General features: G+C 42.7%; 1 protein-coding gene across 8 annotated transcripts in view; it reads left to right on the top strand.

Annotated features, from left to right (window-relative positions):
- HDAC7 (histone deacetylase 7) overlaps positions 1–18,030 on the top strand; it is a 225,132-nt gene that overhangs the window by 167,457 nt on the left and 39,645 nt on the right. For 6 of the 8 annotated variants that reach the window (XM_026673867.2, XM_087956541.1, XM_026673869.2 and 3 more), the window contains 8 exons: positions 3,409–3,511; positions 7,622–7,737; positions 10,115–10,234; positions 10,552–10,652; positions 12,949–13,071; positions 14,143–14,314; positions 16,621–16,829; positions 17,781–17,978. In XM_026673867.2, coding sequence (XP_026529652.1) covers positions 3,409–3,511; positions 7,622–7,737; positions 10,115–10,234; positions 10,552–10,652; positions 12,949–13,071; positions 14,143–14,314; positions 16,621–16,829; positions 17,781–17,978 — 1,142 coding nt within the window. The remainder of the gene's footprint in view (positions 1–3,408; positions 3,512–7,621; positions 7,738–10,114; positions 10,235–10,551; positions 10,653–12,948; positions 13,072–14,142; positions 14,315–16,620; positions 16,830–17,780; positions 17,979–18,030) is intronic. The other 2 variants (XM_087956542.1, XM_026673868.2) reach the window with 1 other exon arrangement.

The following is an 18,030-nucleotide window of genomic DNA, read 5'->3' as shown; positions in this document are numbered from 1 at the left end:
ACCTTTGGGACCTGGACGACTGAGAACCTCCACAGACATTTGCATAGAATTGTTTTCCAGCAATGCAGGACTTCCTCTTCCAGATGGACTGTTTTGTTCCTACTCATCCTTTGCAGATTATTTTAGATATTGTTTAGGGATGCTTTTAACATTCATGAAAAATAAATCTCAGGTTCTTTTAACCCGATGTGTGCCTCTCCTATCTGTATGAAAGAGTGCATACACACATCAGTGCTCATACTTTACAAGTATCGGGGTGCCATTCTCAACAGTAAAAATCCATACATCTTTTAGACAAAGTGCCTTCCAAATTACACCCGGTATTATTTTGCTTTTTAGTGAGAATTTGCAAAACAAACTCCCCAAGACCTTAAAATCAGTAGCATCTTAAGAAGAAATCCCGAGATAATTCACATGCTTTTTCTTCCTAATGATATACCTTTGGTTTTATTTAAGTGGTAATAGTGTGGATGTGTGCATGCAAATCCCACTCATAAATCTCCTAAATCACCCAAATCACTAAACAAGTTCGATTGTGACTCAGGATAAAATTCAAATATAATTGGATTTGGCATTACATGTGAAAGGAATTTGGCTACATAGCTTAATTGATCACATTGTAAGCATGAGCCAGAAGCATGAGGCAACAGCTGTCAAGACTAATGCAGTCTTAGGCTGGAGTTATGTCAGTTCCAGTTCAGGAGAAGTAATTGGTTGGTGCTACGCTGCATTCAACTTGCAGCAGGAATAGTGAATGTAGTTCTGGATGCTGTATTTTAAAGACCCGGGCATGCCTGAAGGAAGTTAACCAGGATAAGGAAGGTGAGGTCAAATGAAATGGGGATTGGTTGAAAGAGCACGGTGAGTTCCATCCTTCAGAAAAGAAGAAAGGATAACAATACCAGGACTGAATTTCAAATATCCAAAAAGTGTTCATGTAGAAATGGGAGCAGGCCGGCTCGCTATTTCCCCTAAAACACAGGACTAAAACCTGAGGGTTAAACATGAAACAGATTTCAGCTAAATGTTCTTCCTGATGCGGAATTGAAATCTGCTTTCTTAATAACAAGAATGCTTGATGGTACCTCAGGCTGTTACTGTAGCACACTGACAAAGAAAATAATAAATATTCAGATTGTTCCCTCTTCATTTAGACTAACGTTATTTGCAGTTTCTGTCTTGGCGAGGGTGATGCATGATTTTCTCCTCTTGCATCCTGCCAACTTTTTTTTTAATGTCATATTGAAATGAGAGATGAAATACAATTTAAGATAGCTCTTACAAGCTGTAGCGAGTTATTGTTGTTAATAAAAACAAGAACTTCAAATAAATACTGGTATCAGTTACACCTTTCCTCCTCACCTGTCTTTGCTTACCTCTCCCAGTGTTCACAAAATTCTTATAAAAAAATCACAAATGGCAAAGTACTTATTGGCTGGTAATAATCTCTTTCTTGGAAGAGCGGGTGTCAGGTTTGTATTTGTGCCTGCCTGTGAATTACCGTACTTCCATATCCAACAGAGCTGAAATAATGTGCTTATTAATTTTGTCATCAGAAATAACAGTTTTTAAAAGGAACCTGGCAACCTCGCAGCATTACTTAAAGCAAGGGCAATAATATCCCCATTCTTATAGATAGAGGAACTGAAGCAGAGCAGTCGGAGTGCGCCCGGCGGTCTAAGCCTCCTTGATCATGAGCCAGGGCTGCCACCTCTAAATTTCTGCTGGCTGGCTGTGCAGCAATATGGCCCAGCCCTATGGAAATTTCACACATCCACTCACGGGGATCAGAGGAGGGGCCACTTCAAAGATCTGCTGAGTGATACATGCCTGGGAATTCCCTGCAGCCACTTCCCACGCCATTCAGCACCTTGTCGATGGTTTTGTAGCAACATAGCCTAGCCCTGATAAAGCAAGTTGCATGATCTTCCTTGGGGAAATCTGGGAAGAGTTACTTCATCGAGACTAAGTCAAAGTAGGGTTTTTAGGGAATATTAACCTCCGTCCTACTTCCTCAACAGGCGGGGAAAGATGGGCTTCCCGTCTTTCCTTTGATAACTCAAATGTTAGGCCAAAGTAAGAAACAGGTCCCACTCGATTGCTGTTTCTTTGACTAAAATAGATTTGAAATTACCTTGCTTGTTTTTGCTGCTCTGATTTCGATTTGAAATCAGCGGTACTTCCTACAGGATATTTATTATACTTGCTGGGGCTCTTTTCCAGATGACTTCCCTTGAATCTGGAAAGTAAGTCGCTGTGGATATTGTTGTAGTACATTTCCTTGTTGGTAAATGTACTGCAATATCAACAGCAAGTTACTTTCAACAGCAAGATATTTTCAATCACCTTGTTGGGTGATTGAATATGGGATTCTTTTTCAAAACCAGTAGGCAAGTTATATTTGATCAGAAAGCGTGCCAGATACTCACTCGAGTATCCATTTCATAGGCAGCCATTTCATAGTTTCATGCAGGAACAAGCTGCGAAAGATGGCGATAAAGGATCAGCCTTTTTCAGCCTTGTTCAGTCTTTCATATACTTAGCAATCTTTTCTTCCTCGTGTTGCAATGTTCATATGGCTATGACTGTAGCTGTAGTTTATTACGTTCTCTTCTGCTCCACTTCATAAACCTATTTCATCCCTGTAATCATATGTTAGATATATAGGTAGCTTTGAGGGAAAATGGATGTGTAATTTAATTAAAAATAAATTAGTTTTGCTACTTTTTCAGAAAATTCAGAAAATTGTAAATGACTGGGGTTTGACACAGGTTTTGATGGATAGAATTAGTTGGTAGAATGTCTGCTTTTGTCTTCTTTGACAGATTTTGTCTGTATTATCCCTAGGAAAGGCGAGCTGGGAAAGACCCCACCCCAAAATGGTGGGGGTTCCCTCCTAGTCATTTAGACCAGGGGTTTCCAACCTTGGCAACTTTAAGCCTGGAGGACTTCAACTCCTCCAGGCTTAAAAGTTGCCAAGGTTGGAGGCCTCTGATTTAGACAACATTGAGTTGAAACAAAAGAGAGAGAGGACTTCGGTAAGGCAGCATCCTGCAATTATCAGGAAAACAGAGGAACGTGTCATAAATCTCTGAATGATGCCTTTTGAGGGTACAGAGATAAAGTCTTCACATCTTACCACAACCTTAATTTTTTCGCAACAAGATCTGTCTCTTGTTTCTTGAAATGCTTTCTTCCTTTATTTACCTGTTAAGATTTACAGCCCACCTGTGGGATCTCAGTGGCTTTAATGAAAAGATCTTCCCTATGAGTCCAGTCAGATGTTTCCGGCTGCGTTTGAACAGGGGAATCCATTTTCAGAAGCTACCAAGTTGAAAATTAGAGATGAGTACCATAGCTATCCTGTGGTGCTTCGCTGTAGTTACCACCTGTGCTTTTGTTCAACAGGTGCTGTAGCAAGTATGGTTGTGAAGCAGAAGCTGGCAGAGGTCATCCTGAAAAAACAACAAGCTGCTCTGGAAAGGACTAATGCTCCCATCATGCCCTACAGGTAATCTGGTTCTAGAAATACATTGGCAAACCTCACATGCTGGAACATCAGTAGACTACTTAATGTCATCTTAAAAATTGGTCTTGCTTATAGTTTCCATCGTCCTCAACCAGCATGACCAAGACAGCTTGCAGGAGTGAGGAGGGAATAGAAGGGGAACTCATCAAATTTGCAGATGACACTAAGCTGGCAGGAATAATCCAGCACCCCAGAAGACAAGCTCAGCATTCAAAAAGATCTTGACAGACTTGAAAAATTCAGGGTTTTTACACCTAGGCAGGAAAAACCAAAGGTGCAAGTACAAATCAGGCAAAACTTTGCTCAAAATAAGTAACTCTGAGAGGGACCGTAGAATCCTAGTGGACGATCACTTGAATGTAAGCCAGCAGTGTGTGGCAGCAGCCTAAAAATAATAATACAATCCTTGGTTGTATTAACAAAGGTATAGAGTCAGAATCACATGAAGTCTATAAAGCCTTAGTAAGACCACACCTGTCTCCAGTTTTGGTCCTCACATTACAAAAAAGATGTTGAGACTTTGAAAAAGTGCAAAAAAAGAGCAACAAAGATGATTAAAGGCCTGAAGACAAAACATATGAAGAATGGTTGCAGGAATTGGATATAGCCAGTCTAGAGAAAAGAAGGACTAGAAGTGACATGATAGTATTCCAGAATTTGAGGGACTGCCACAAATGCACCTGTTCTGACCCACGCCCTTTTCCGACAAACACAATCCAAAAGGAACAAAAACCTTGTAATGATTTTACAAAATAATTAGCTGTGATAAGCACAAGCCTTGCCAAACTGTGCGACCTTGCCAAAAGATAACAGACAAGAAATAATTTGCAATACAAAAATGTTCAAATTACAAACTCAGGATACTGGAATGTCCATGAGGCTGTAGTTTCAAAACGTCTTTGCCTTCTGCAAAGTACGTTTGTTTCACAGCTGGCCATTATCTTCTTGAAGGAGGGGCCACATTACCTTGCAGCCTTACTCCCGAGTCGCCCATGCTGTTGTAGCTGCTCTTTCCTACGAGCAATCCTGCGTGCACATGCACTTGGCACAGGCTCCTTGGGAACCTCCTCATCACTGCTGCCAGCCCCCACAATCTCTGAAGGCAGCAGTCCACTCCCTAATCGTCCTGGCCCCTCATCTGAGTCCTCGCTCTCCTCAGCTATCCGCACCTTCTGCCAACTAACCACAACAGCACCTGAGGGCAGGACAAGAAACAATGGATGGAAACTAATCAAGGAGAAACTTTCTAACAGTGAGGATAATTAACAAGTGGAACAGTTTGCCTTCAGAAGTTGTGGGTGCTTAATCACTGGAAGTTTTTAAGAAAAGACTGGATAGCCACCTATCTGAAATGGTATCGGGTTTCCTGCTTGTGCAGGGGGGTTGGACAAGAAGACCTCCAAGGTCCCTTTCAATTAAATTCTGATTCTGAGATGCTAATTAGAAAGACTTTTAGGATGTAAAAGAGGGGACGGTTGACTGATTGTACTGATGCTGCACCTGCATCGTGCCCCAGTTTAATCAAAAGTCGATGTCCTTGATTTATCCATGATCCATGTCACCCTACTGAAACTGATAACATTCCTCTAGCTGGGGTGGCCCTTTCCAGCCCTGACTACAACAGACAGGAGTTGACTTCCTTGCATACTTGTCTCACTCACTTTACATATTTATAGAGGCACCATCGTCCCCTTTGTTTTACAGCACTGTAATCCGCCTTTACTGTTTTATGGATGTGCCCTCTGTGAAAGAGAACGCGAGCCTGTTAATTAGCCCTGGGATCTTGATCTGCAGTGGGTTGAATTACACCCCCTGGTAGATCTTTTTGCAGCTAAGATCATTTCCCTGCTTGCGTTGTTCTGGACTAGTTAGTCGCCCCGCCCCCCCCCCCCCCCCCCCCGCCCCAGTGTCCTGTTTTCTTTTCTATTGTTACACCCTAGCTAAAGTCCTTGACCTAGTTCCAGACACAGCACTTTGGGTGTTGCTTTAAAGGGAGAAGCTACTCAGCTCTGCTGACTTTCACTGGCTTTAGTTTCCTGTCGGGGGGCCCTGAACAGGCATGGAAAAAAAGCTTCCTTCTGAGAAACATTTCGGATCAGGATGGGGAATGCTTCTTTCAATGCACGCAAACACATGTAACCTGTAACAAAAGAGGCGGTTTGGTAATGCCTCTTTCAATCTAAAGCAAACTCCATGTGTTGGAGTAGGACCCCAGTCATCCTCAACCAGGCTGTAGGAGGCCAGGATTACTTTATGGTTAAGCTTTGGTTTTGTGTGCAGACCAAGGCAAGAGTTGGCCTTGCTGAAGGAGCCCAGTGGGGCTTGGTCCTTGAAAACACCAGTCATAGAACCAGCTATGGTGCTTGGCCAAATTTCTAATGATTCTGGAAAACGGGTACAATGAATAGTTTGGAGGTGGGGTTGCTTGGAAAGCATGTCATGAGTGCTTCCTAAAATGGCCACCATGGAGGGGAGGGCAAACACCTTCTCAGAATAGCTGCAATAGCTAATCACAACATCTTAGAAAGCTGGTTGGTGAATGCTCCCTAAGCCAAGCTTACCTCCTCTTTTTGATTAATAGTCATATGTCTATATAAGATTAAGTTAAGGTCTTTGTAGGCTTTAAGCAGTCCCATAATGCAAGTCTGTAAGGACTTTGAGTGTACACAATGTATAAGTGCCAGTTTGATGTCGCTCTTAAAGGCATCAAGATCAGAATCAAGAGACCACAAGTCTAGACCTGTCTTAGGTACAAAACCAGCTGGGTAACTTGGGGCTTGTCACACAGACTCAGGAGAAAGGCAATGGCAGTTTCATAGAGGTGTCAATGGATAACACTTTTTCATAAACCTTAGGGTAGATGCTGGGCTGGCCTTGGGCATCAGGCCTAGGAGATATTCCAGCCTTGCTTCCAATTTGTTTGGAAGCGAGGTTGGATTATCTTCTAGGCCTGATGCACTGGGTTGTGGCTAATTTTTTTAAAAGACTATTTCTAGGGCCAATGTGGGATGCAGGTTCAATATGGTCTATATTTACTGATTCCTTATTGCAGTCAAAAGGCTAAGGCTAAGAGGGAGAGAGGGAGGGAAAAAAGGCTAAGGCTAAGAGAGAGAGAGAGAGAGACGCAACATAAATGATAATTGTAAAAATGATGAAAAGAGGTACAGAAGATTAAGTGTTTCTTTTGTGCCGTATCTTCCCGGAATGGGCAAATTTGTCAGGGTTTCCAAAGAACGAAGGAGAAAAAAACACACCACTTTACACAATCCTACAGATACATTCCTCCAAACCAAGATGCAGAACCTTTATTTCAGAAGACAGTGACCCCATAATTGGAAAGAACCCTGAAAATCCATCACAATACAATTGCTCTTTCATCCTGCCCTCTTCCACATTTTGATCCAGAAGTACCAAACTTCAGTTTTTAAGCCATGTGTAATCATTACTTACATAAGGAGACTTGTGGCTCCTCTCAAAACCTCGACTTTGAATGGCACTGGTTTGCTCAGAAGAACAAAATGGGGCAGGATTTTCAAAGCTACTTGTTCACAATGCTTTTGAAGGAAAAGTGCCACACCTCCTCAGATTGTTTCTTCAGACTCAATCCTGCTAGTTGTTACCTCAGCCTTTCATGATCCATCATGGATCTAGAAGCATCTCTGAGATGTTTGCTCGGAAGCCAACCGTGGCCTTTGCAGGTGGTAGTGACCAATTGAGTTCTGACATTTACAATTGAACAAGAATATTGCTACCTCTAGAGATTCATCTGTGAAATTACTTTCAGTAGTGAATTATGGGCTGATTCTAGGGCATGGGTCCTCAAACCTGGCAACGTTAAGACTTGTGGACTTTGACTCCCAGAATTCCTCAGCCAGCATAGCTATGCTGGCTGAGGAATTCTGGGAGTTGAAGTCCACAAGTCTTAACGTTGCCAAGTTTGGAGACCCCTTCTCTAGTCTAGGGAATCTTGGCAAAGAGGCTAGATTTGAACTGGAGACTTCCTAACCCGCAGGCTCATTCCCTTCCCTTAATCTTTATCATAAACTGATTTAGGAATGTTATCCACAAATCTCTTTCTCGTGCTTTATCCAGGTCCTTGGAGCCAATGGAACACGAAGGCCCACCGAATCCTATGCTCCATACTTTCTTTCCTCCTGTCCCCAACAACTCCAGGGGTTCTCCAGAGCACTTTCCGTTAAGGAAAACAGGTAAAAGGTCTTATTTGAGTTACTCTTTGAGGCTATTAAGTTTCCAAATGATAGGAAAAAAAGGAAGTGGAACAGCCTTGATGCTCCTCTTTGGACAACAGTTGCAATAATAATGTTGGACTTTTACCAGGGAATCATTTTATAGTGCAGAGTTTAATATGAGGAACTGCCTGTACCTGCATAATAAACCGATGTCAAAGGGTTGTTCAGAAAAACAAAAGTAAAAGAAAGGAATCAGTGGAAGTTCACATGAACTTACTTGAGATACATGCACATCATTATTTTCCATGCAGTTTACTTTTGCTCCAGCTGAACATTCTAGGAATTAAATTGTGATTTTTAGGAGGTGATACCATGTGTTTGGAGTTTTTTTTTTTCCTTCCTCTCTCCTCCTCCTTTTTTTTTTATGTATCATTTTGATTGTAAGCTAGCAACAGGGCTTCCTTTGGTTTCATCAGTCTTCTAAAATGGTTTTATTTTATTGCTCCCCACACACCCTGAATGTATATGCTGCTCACAAAACCAGATGTTTTTTCTAGCATCTAGAAGATGTTTTGGTAGCAACGGGGAAGAAACCTGAACCATCAAATAATTAATGAAAGACCACTGACTTATTTGTTGTCACACTCTCTCTAAAGAAATAAGTCCTTGGCAAGGCATATGCTTTGTACAACAAAGACCCAAGGTTCAGTCTCCAACAGTGATAACTAACATAATAACAGATTTCAGGGCTAAAAGTAGTCCTGTTAATCTCCTGCAAAAAGATGGATCCCTGTCAAATCCATTCATGCAGGATCATATCTTACATTCAAACATAAACAATAACTTCTCTTGATTATTCATGGCCCTGGCATTTAATTGGAATCTCTCACTCTCTATTCGTGAAGTGCTAATGAAGGAAAGGTGGTGTGAAATGTGTCGTCATTGTAGAAGTGCAATGGTGGTGATATAAACAAAAATGTGAAACTCTTTCTCAAGCAGTGACTTGCAAAAGACTTCCTTGGAACAGAAATCTTTCTGGGAAGAGGAAGAAGAATGGGGACAAATAGAAAGAAGCAAAAAAAAAAAGAGCAGCCTTGGGATTGCTGCTCCTCTAATATTGAGATATTAGATAAATTAAACTGAGATGCCCTGTACATGGGAAATCAATGTCTAGTCTTTCATAGAGAATATATTAATATGATATTAATTCTGTTACTTTTAATTTGTGTATGGTTTGCCAATTGCACAGTGGCAGATAAGACAGAGGGTTAACATCATTGCCCAGAGGATCATTGGTTGCCCTCTCCCCTCTTTGGAAGAGCTTTATAGCTCCCGCTGCCTTAAGAAAGTTCAAAACATTCTCAAAGATCCATCTCATCCTGGGAACCCTTTTTTTGAACTATTACCATCTGGCAGATGGTACAGAATAATAAAAACAAGGACAAATAGGCTGAAAAACAGCTTCTATCCCAGGGCAGCAACTCTATTGAATTCTACTGTATAGTGCAATATTAATATCAGTGGTTTTCAATTAAATGTATAGAATATGAAGGATGTGTGTTTGGGTTTATTTTCATAGTCATAGTGTACACTGAAGAAATTAAATACCATTTCGTTGTACAAGGTGCAATGACAATAAAGTAAACTAAACTAATTTCTGTTAAACTTAGTTTTTGTCCTAGGCCCTCAACTTGTTGGGGTTGGATCTTTAGCTTACCCCTTGAAAAGGCTAAAATGGTCTTCATAGTATAAAAATAGCTGCATCCTTCAAGCAGTGAAAAGGGAAGTGGAAGCTGAGATGTGCCTCAGATGTTTCCCATAATTTCATTTAGAGAGCTATTTTGACCATTTCGTTGGCAATATTTCATCAGGCTTTGCTCTCTCCAACCCAGCATTTTCCCTGAGTTCAGCTGTTCAGTGGGAGATAATTTTTAAACCACTCCCAACAGTCAAAAACTTAACTCAAGTGATTTGCAATAAAACCAAAATGAAATGCAAAATAAAACCACTATATATGGCCTCAAGGTGCCCATTCAAAAACTAAAGCAATACGAATTGACATTAATTTGAAAACCAGTTGGAAAGCCTGAGAACTAAAAAGGAATACTTTGGGTGCCAAAGTCTCTGGGAAAGACATTTATCTGAAAGACAGAGGAGACTAAATAAACTGGGTGATCTCACTGAGATCATTTGCATTGCTGTGGTCCTGGATAATGCTTATCCTAGTGTGCTGGCAAATGCCTTGGTTGCTTTCGGTGTGCCAAATGCCTTTGAACCACCTCTCTCCCTGCGGTGTCTTCGCGGAGCAACCATAATATGTATCTCTGCTGAGCTAGGTGGACTTTTGCTCCAAGCACTTCTGACCTTCTTCTCTGTATTATTTTACTTTTTTTAGCCTCTGAGCCCAACCTGAAGTTGCGCTGTAAAGCTAAAAAAACTGAACGGCGCAAAAACCCACTGACCCGGAAGGAAAGCGCCCCCCCTTCCTTGAAAAGGCGCCCAGCAGAAGCCATTGGTAAGAAGAAGGGGCTTTTTTTTCTGGTGTGCGCCCCCTTGTCGTTAGAATGGAGCAGAGATAGGCCATTTGAAATAATTCCTGGGACAATGAATTGGCACCCTTGGGGATGTGATGGGTCTCAGCATAGCGGTCCCTGAGCTTCTAAGCAGTTCCTTTGAAGACAAGCCTGGAATGATCCCGATTCCAAGGTTAAGCTATCTTCCCCAACCAGTTGTGCTTGTGCTACAGACTCTGGGGTGTTGTCCTTGACCTTCGCTTTGCTTGTTCTGCCTGCCCCATAGCCAAAGCCTTGTGTCCTCTCTCCTCACCTGCAGATTCATCCCCCAGCAGCAGCAGCACCCCAGTCTCTGGATGCAGTTCACCCAATGACAGTCTGGTGCCAGAACATGGAGCCATGCCGGGGCTTATCCAAGAGGTACGGAACCCATAGGAGAGTAGCCAAGACAATTGATAACATGGACCTTGAGAGGTGAAGAATGAGCGCCACCAAGAGGCTTGGAAATAGCTGCTTACTCATTTGCTTGCAGCTGATCAAAACCTCTAGCCATTGAGTAAAACAGGGAACAAATTAGCTTCTGCTCTTCAGTCAGAAATTACCTGTTATTTTTCAAACCTGTCTTTATCTTAGAAGGCATTTATTGTCAATTGAGGCTTTTGCACTTCTTTACTGAATGTATATCCTGCTCTTACGTGGGGGTGGATGAGTCACCCATTTAAAGAAGCAATCAGATACAAATCCTGCCTGTGCAGCTTTAATATGGAGGCTGAAAAATTCATCTCTTGGATTGGAAATATTACAGAAAACTCTGCTGTGTTGCAGAGTCACTGAGATCAAGTCTCCACCTACCAAAATCCTATTTGTGGAGGCAAGACCCAGTATGTCTGTTTCTTATTACACAATATACCTTGGAACAGTGATAGTTTTTGGTTTCGTATTGATTGCTTTTATTCTATAAGAATTCCACTTCCCATGTTCTCTATATAGGACAGTATCAATAGAAGAGGATATTTATAGCTCACAGTTGAACTGTGAGATCCTTGGTGTTCTCTGGCTTGGTGGTGTTCTTGCAAATGTTTCATTACCAAATTACGTAACATCATCAGTGCTGATCACAGTACCTAATTTGATAATGAAACGCCTGCAAGAACATCATCTAACTCAGAGAACATCAAGAGTCCCACTCTGTATAGCATTTTGACACATTGTTTTTGCACATTTTTAAATAGATTGCAAAGAAGAAGAAGAAATAAATTGTTGCTATAGTTTTGTTTTCTTGGATATTCTTCTAATTTTACTATTTTTACATTTGTTCCTTCATACACTCCCCAATTTCTATTCTGGGGAAATTGTAGCACATCAGTTGAGCCCAGAAAGTCCCAGGTTTATACTCCAAATCTTGTTAAGCAAGATTGAATCCTAAAGGGCCAATGCTGGTCAGCGCTAACAGAACCTGGCTTGATGGGCTCTTGAGTTTCATCTCATATAAGGTTGTGCTTCCATTTGGTTTTCAGCAGTACATTCAGAAGAAAGGTGAAGTAAGAAAGGCTTAAATAAATACAGAGCCTTGCCCTGATGCCACGTTGATAGAAAGCAGAACTGGAGGAAAGTGAAACCATATCCTCTTCTGTAAGAGAATATGGATTCTTTGATATCTCTGATGGAGACCTATTTCCAGGCTGAACCTGTTGCTGATGCTTGTTACCTTTCACAACGCATAACAGGGGAGCTACAGCAATTAACCTTTCTCCTCACTCCACATTCCCAGGCAAGCTCAAAAGGTTTTGATGAATACAGTAGAGTCATTGCACAGAATCGTGCACACAAGAAGTTTACCTGTTCCATTTGTGCAATTTATCTGCTATCTCAACCCTTATGGGTGGTTCTAACAATGCTGAAGAATGCCCCATTTATGTGGTTATTCCCACAATTTAAAGCCTGGCTCTTTTCCTCCCATTTTTCCATATTAATCTTCCTACATATTTTTATTTGCCACTTTGAAGGTTTCTAGCATTTATTTCTGACATTGTTTTCTTTGGCATGAGAATCAGAGAATCCTTCTACCCTTAACCCTTATGTAAAGGGTGGGTGTGGGCCAGTTAAACAAATATTACAGATGAGGAACAGATGGACATTTTTGTGGTATCAAATGAGTGATTTGCATCCTCTGAATTCAACCATGACTCAGAGGATCGAAGTTTCCAAAGGCCCTCTAACCTTTCCCCCTTGTGATTACTACAATCATGTCGGAAGTGCTGAAATGCTTCCGGGTTGAAAGGATTGGCTGGTGACATCAAGGAGTTGGGGGCTCCTTTCATGTCCTCGCTAATCTGCCCACCGAAGTGGTGCCCATCTTGGTTGCCTGCTTTCGAACTGCTGGGTCAGCAGGAGCTGGAGTGAGTGAGGGGAGCTCACCCCATCCCGTAGCAGCAACTGGGTCTCAAACACCAGGCTGCCAATCATCATAATCGTGTCCTAACCACATGACCCACCATGCTCTTTCCCCTTGTGATAAACCTGCTGACTTAATCTCTGAGATTTTGGGTTATGAGGTTCTGTAACAGAGTTGACATGCAATTGGAAGTCCCCTTCTTTGTTCCCAGGCTTGAGAATTCCTCCATACATATAATAATATTCTCAGGGCAAGTTTCACTGTTATGAAACTTGAACTGGATGGATTACTACTTCCCTTCTTTTTTTTTTCTCCTGATAGGCCCCTCTAGCTCAGCGCCTGAGAATGCAGGAAAGTTCACTGGCTCAGTATGCTCTTCAAACCAGCAGCTCTCTCCCAGCTCTCACCCTTGGATTACCAGCCACTTCTGCAGCATCTGCCAGGGTATGTTTTAAGAGGTTGTAGCAAGAGAAAAGGGCATTGAGGCAGTAGACCAGACAACATTTCAGTCTGACTTCCCTAACCAGGAAGCTGCTAGACACATTGCACTGGACTCCCAAAACAGCAATCCAATCAGGTTTGTAGTCTTGAGATATGTGGTAGGTTGAGAAAGGAAGGCAGCAGAAGACAGTGGGAATCCACGATGGCCAATGGAATCCTAAGTGGAAATACCAGTAGTCCTCCACTTATGACCACAGTTGAGCCCAAAATCTCTGTTGCTAAGTGAGACATTTGTTAAGTGAGTTTTGTTGTTAAGCGAATCACTGCACTTGTTAAATTAGCAGCACGGTTCTTAAGTGAATCTGGCTTCTCCATTGACTCTGCTTGTCCGAAGGTTTCAAAAAGTGATGACATGACCCATCGTCATAAATATGAGTCAGTCAGTTGCCAAGCCATGGGTATGCTATAACAGTTGCAAGCGTGGAAAACAGTTCATAAGTCACTTTTTTCAATGATGTTGTAACTTCAAACGGTCATTAAATGAACCATTGTAAGTCGAGGACTACCTGTAGATTATTTTTAAAAGAAGGAAACAGCTGGTGGAGAATTGAAATTCACCTGCTAAATTTAACGCGTTGGTGAATATATATAGCCTAGGATCGTTGGGTTTTGATGTTTACTGAATTTGTTTCTCTTCCTGCAGAGGTTTCATTACCAGTAATATCACCAGTAGGTTAGTGCACTGATAATGCACAAAGCCCAGTTGTAAAACATCTGCAGGAAGAAAAGCCAGTTTGGAGAAGATTAAGAAGTCAACTCCCTAAACCACTTGCTCTAACATTGATTTATTTTAAAAAAATTCTGAAGAACAGAATTTTTATATCTTTTTAACATGGATTTGCAGTTTTCCCTTAAAGTCCTCAACTCCACTTTTTTATTTTTCTGTTTTGTTTTTGTTTTTTTGAAAAGTCCCAGCTAATTTCTCTGCATTGCTCCTTTAAGAATGTCAGGGAAGGCTAGCTTGGGATTCAGAGAAACACTGTTCAGTCACACTCTCCAATTCTGTCCATACAGAGCGATGGTGACCACAGGGCACACCCAGGCCTTGCGCACAAGGTGCCTGTCCTAACTAGCACTCACGCACCCATGTTCCTACCTGCCAACCTGGAACAACACGAACCCGGAAGCCCCCTGTCCCCTCGACTTCATCCTGTCATCATTCTGGAGCCCTCTCCTCTGGTTACAGGTGAGTAGGCGGCCTTTCATCTTTTGGGAAGCATAGGAGCTTCATCACTGGAGGCTTTCAAGAAGAGACCAGACTGCCATTTGTCAGAAATGGTGTAGGGTCTCCTGCTTAGGCAGGGGATTGGACTAGATGACCTACAAGGTCCCTTCCAACTCTGTTAATCCGTAAAAACAGGCAACTTTGCCTCCCTTAGATTGCTGAACTATAACTCCCATGATCCCCAGAAAGCCTGTCCAGGGGTGACAGATGCTGGGAGTTGGAGTTCAGCAATACTTCAAAGGCCTACTCAGCGTTAGCGAGGTGTAGGATGGTTCCTGATGTGCGCCCCCAGGTATTAGCATTCAGCATTTCTAGAAAGGCCTTTCAGAAGGAGCATAATTATCGAGAGGTAACAGGGACGTGGCACATGGTTACTATCTTTCAAAGAAGAAAATTCCTGCTTCGCTCCTGTTTTTTTTGGGGGGTTGGGGGCTTGCCTGTTGAACATAGGCCTTCACTCTGCTACTTCCATTGATTACCTCAAACACTGCAGCAAAATCTTAGGCGACTTGATGCTGTATTCAAAATCAGCTCAAGGTGTACGTACTAAAGCCCTGGGATTAGCCTTTCAGGACCCGCAGGGCATTTTTCTGTGCGTGGCAACCCCAGAGGAGAAGGAGGAGGAGTAGCAGAGGGCTTTTCCCAACTTCAGGAAAACACTTAAATGCCACAGTCCGTTAAAAACAACCGCCAACAAGCATATTAGCAAGAAGAGCTTTAAGGGAGACTTACCTCAAGGGCAGAACTATTGCAAATATATATGTAATGTAAATTAAATTACAGTGAGATTCTATACTTCAGGGTTCAATAACGGGGCCCCTTGCAGATATTTTACACTCCGGCCTCCTACCCAAAGGGCCAATTTTAATCTCTTGGAAAATGAAACTCACAAAGTCAGTTGTAGGAAATGTAGCCCAGAATTACTGGAAAGGTACCAAATGGCTAGTCCTGGAGATATAAGATCTATTTCGCTGTAGTTAATCCATATTGTTGCATTTTCAGTGTTTTATATATATTTATGCTTTGGGTAAGTGTCTGTTAATGTGTTTCTTGGGATGACACTGGATTTTTGTTGGTGATTTCAATCTGGTTTTCATACAATTCTCCATGATTGTCAGCCATTTGAGGTAAGAATGTATAAGTTATTCCCACATGCTTATCCTGTTTTTAAATTGCAGTCCCTTTATCATTACAGTAAGAATAAGCAGGCTCTGTTTCTGAGAGTGAAAAGGGACAGTATTTTTGGGAGGTCATTTTGGCTAGGTTCATTTGTTTCTTTATTGCAGGGATTTTATTTTACTCTTGTGGACTAGAAACCTGAAGACAGACAAGTTTCATAATGCTTACGGTACATCATTTAGAACAGACTCTTTCCATAGCAATCGCACTAGCAGTAATACTTAAGACTGATATACCTCTTCACAGTGCTTTACAGCCAAGGGTGGGATTCAAATTTTTTAACAACCGGTTGTGTGGCCGCAGATTAGTTGGTGGGTGTGGCTTGGTGGTCATGTGACTGGCTGGGTGTGGCCAACTCAACATCACTCACATCGAGGCACGCATCTCCTCACCTGGCCTCTCATGACTGTGGGGATGCTGCAACAGTGTAAGTGTGAAAAATGGTCATAAGTCACTTTTTTCAGTGCCATTGTAACTTTAAATGGTCACTCCACACAAGCAAAGTACCAGTAAAGGAGGGAAAAAATAACTCCAGAGAAGTTCCTGAGACAGGAAATCTAGTCCTGCCAAGAATGCAATAAGGGTTAACGGAGAGGCAGTTTCTGTAAGCAACACCAGAATGTTTCCTTCCTGCCTTCCTTACAGGATTAGGCCAGTAATTTCTTCTAACAACTGGTTCTCCGAACTGCTTAGAATGTTAACAACAGGTTCTAGAGAATAAGTGCGAACTGGTAGAAACCCACCCCTGTTTACAGCCCTCTCTAAGCAGTTTACAAAGTCAGCATATTGCCACCAACAATTTTGGGTCCTCATTTTACCAACCTGGAAAGGATGGAAGGCTGAGTCAACCTGGAGCCGGTCAGGATCGAACTCCTGGATTGAGCAGTGAATTAGCGTGCCGTACTGCATTCTAACCACTGCTCCACCATGGCTCTGTGCCCCCATAGACTAGAAATGCACACTCAATTCTCTCAGCATTTGCAGGGGCTGTTTTCTGGATCGGTTTGTTCCCACCACATGTGAATGGGGCTCTAAGCCTTTTGGGGTGGCCCCTGGTACCTTCAACCCCGTGTCTCCTCCATTCGCAGTTCCAGGGCTGGGATCAGTCCCCTTTCACTTCAGCCCTTCAGTGCTTCCATCGGAGCGGCTGCCGATGCCGGTGATCCATAAGCCCTTGGGGCGGACCCGCTCAGAGCCTCTGCCATCTAACCCCAGAACCGTGCAGCAGCAACTGGCGTACCAGCAGCACCACACTTTCCTCCTGGAGCATCTGAAGCAGCAGACCCAGCTGGGAAAGGTGAGCTCCAAGTTTTGGTCTTCTTCAGCCACTGAGCCGGATGATGTGATCCCAGGGAGTTGGAGGAGAGGACAGATTTCTTGCCCCAAACCGCACAAGAGATCTGGTTCATTTGGGGACAGATTACTAATGGAGAAAATGTCACCTGGCCATTCATTTATATTGGATGCTTTTTAAGGGCACGGGACCTTTTTAAAGCACAGAGGCCTGGAATTGGCAGTAGAGCATACCCCCAGTCTTTCAAGGGTGTATCTGAAATTGACTCTTTCAAATAATGCTATTATTAATCATATTTCTTTTTTTAAAAAAAATAACTAAAATCACACAAGATGGATTGCCAGCAGAGCAAGGAAAGGGTTCATTGTAGCAAGGAAGTGTGACGCCTCACGAGATCCAAAAGGCTGTTCAGTCCTCAAAATACCATATATACTTGTAGATAAGTTCAGAATTTTAGGTGCCAAATGAATCCCCCCCCAAAGTGGGTCCAATTTATCTGAGAGTTCCTTCCTTCCTTCCTTCCTTCCTTCCTTCCTTCCTTCCTTCCTTCCTTCCTTCCTTCCTTCCTTCCTTCCTTCCTTCCTTTCTTTCTTTCTTTCTTTCTTTCTTTCCTTCTTTCTTTCTTTCTTTCTTTCTTTCCATGGCTACCTATCTCAACCAATGACCCTGGGAGGCTATATATGGCAATACCTTTTAAAAAGTGCCCATCTTTCCCATGTATACTGACGAAGAAGCCCGTCTGTGGACACATGGGCTTACCCACAGGCGACACATGCTTCGCACTATTTTGTTTTAAAGTGCGAAGGTCTGCGAGTGTATGCGACAGGCCGAAGCTGAGGTCACTTGCCAACCATTTGTATTTCCATCACTGGGCATGGCTGTGAGTTTGGGTTGCTGAGCTTACCTGCCCCTTCAATGATCGTCTCCCTGCTCCCCCCACCCTCCCCCGCACAGCGCATGGCCAAATCCAGCGAGAAGCCTCGCCTGCAGCAGATCCCTTCTTCCGAAGACATGGAGGCCATGGCAGGAGAAGATCCGTATGAACAGCCCCAAGGCCAGAGGGAGCCTCCGCCGTTGGGAGGCGGCAGCAAGGAAGCAGAGAGGACCTCCAGGTTGGGTCAGCAGCCTCGAGAGGAGCTTGTCCTTCACCAGGTATTGGAAACCGACTGGGAAAAGGGAACTTAAATCAACATTTCCTTTCTTC

This window comes from Notechis scutatus, chromosome 2 (genome assembly GCF_049901735.1).
Source record: "Notechis scutatus isolate UNSWTSFEM ecotype Mainland chromosome 2, rNotScu1.2, whole genome shotgun sequence".
Lineage (NCBI taxonomy): Eukaryota > Metazoa > Chordata > Lepidosauria > Squamata > Elapidae > Notechis > Notechis scutatus.
This window is presented reverse-complemented; position numbering and strand designations above follow the sequence as displayed.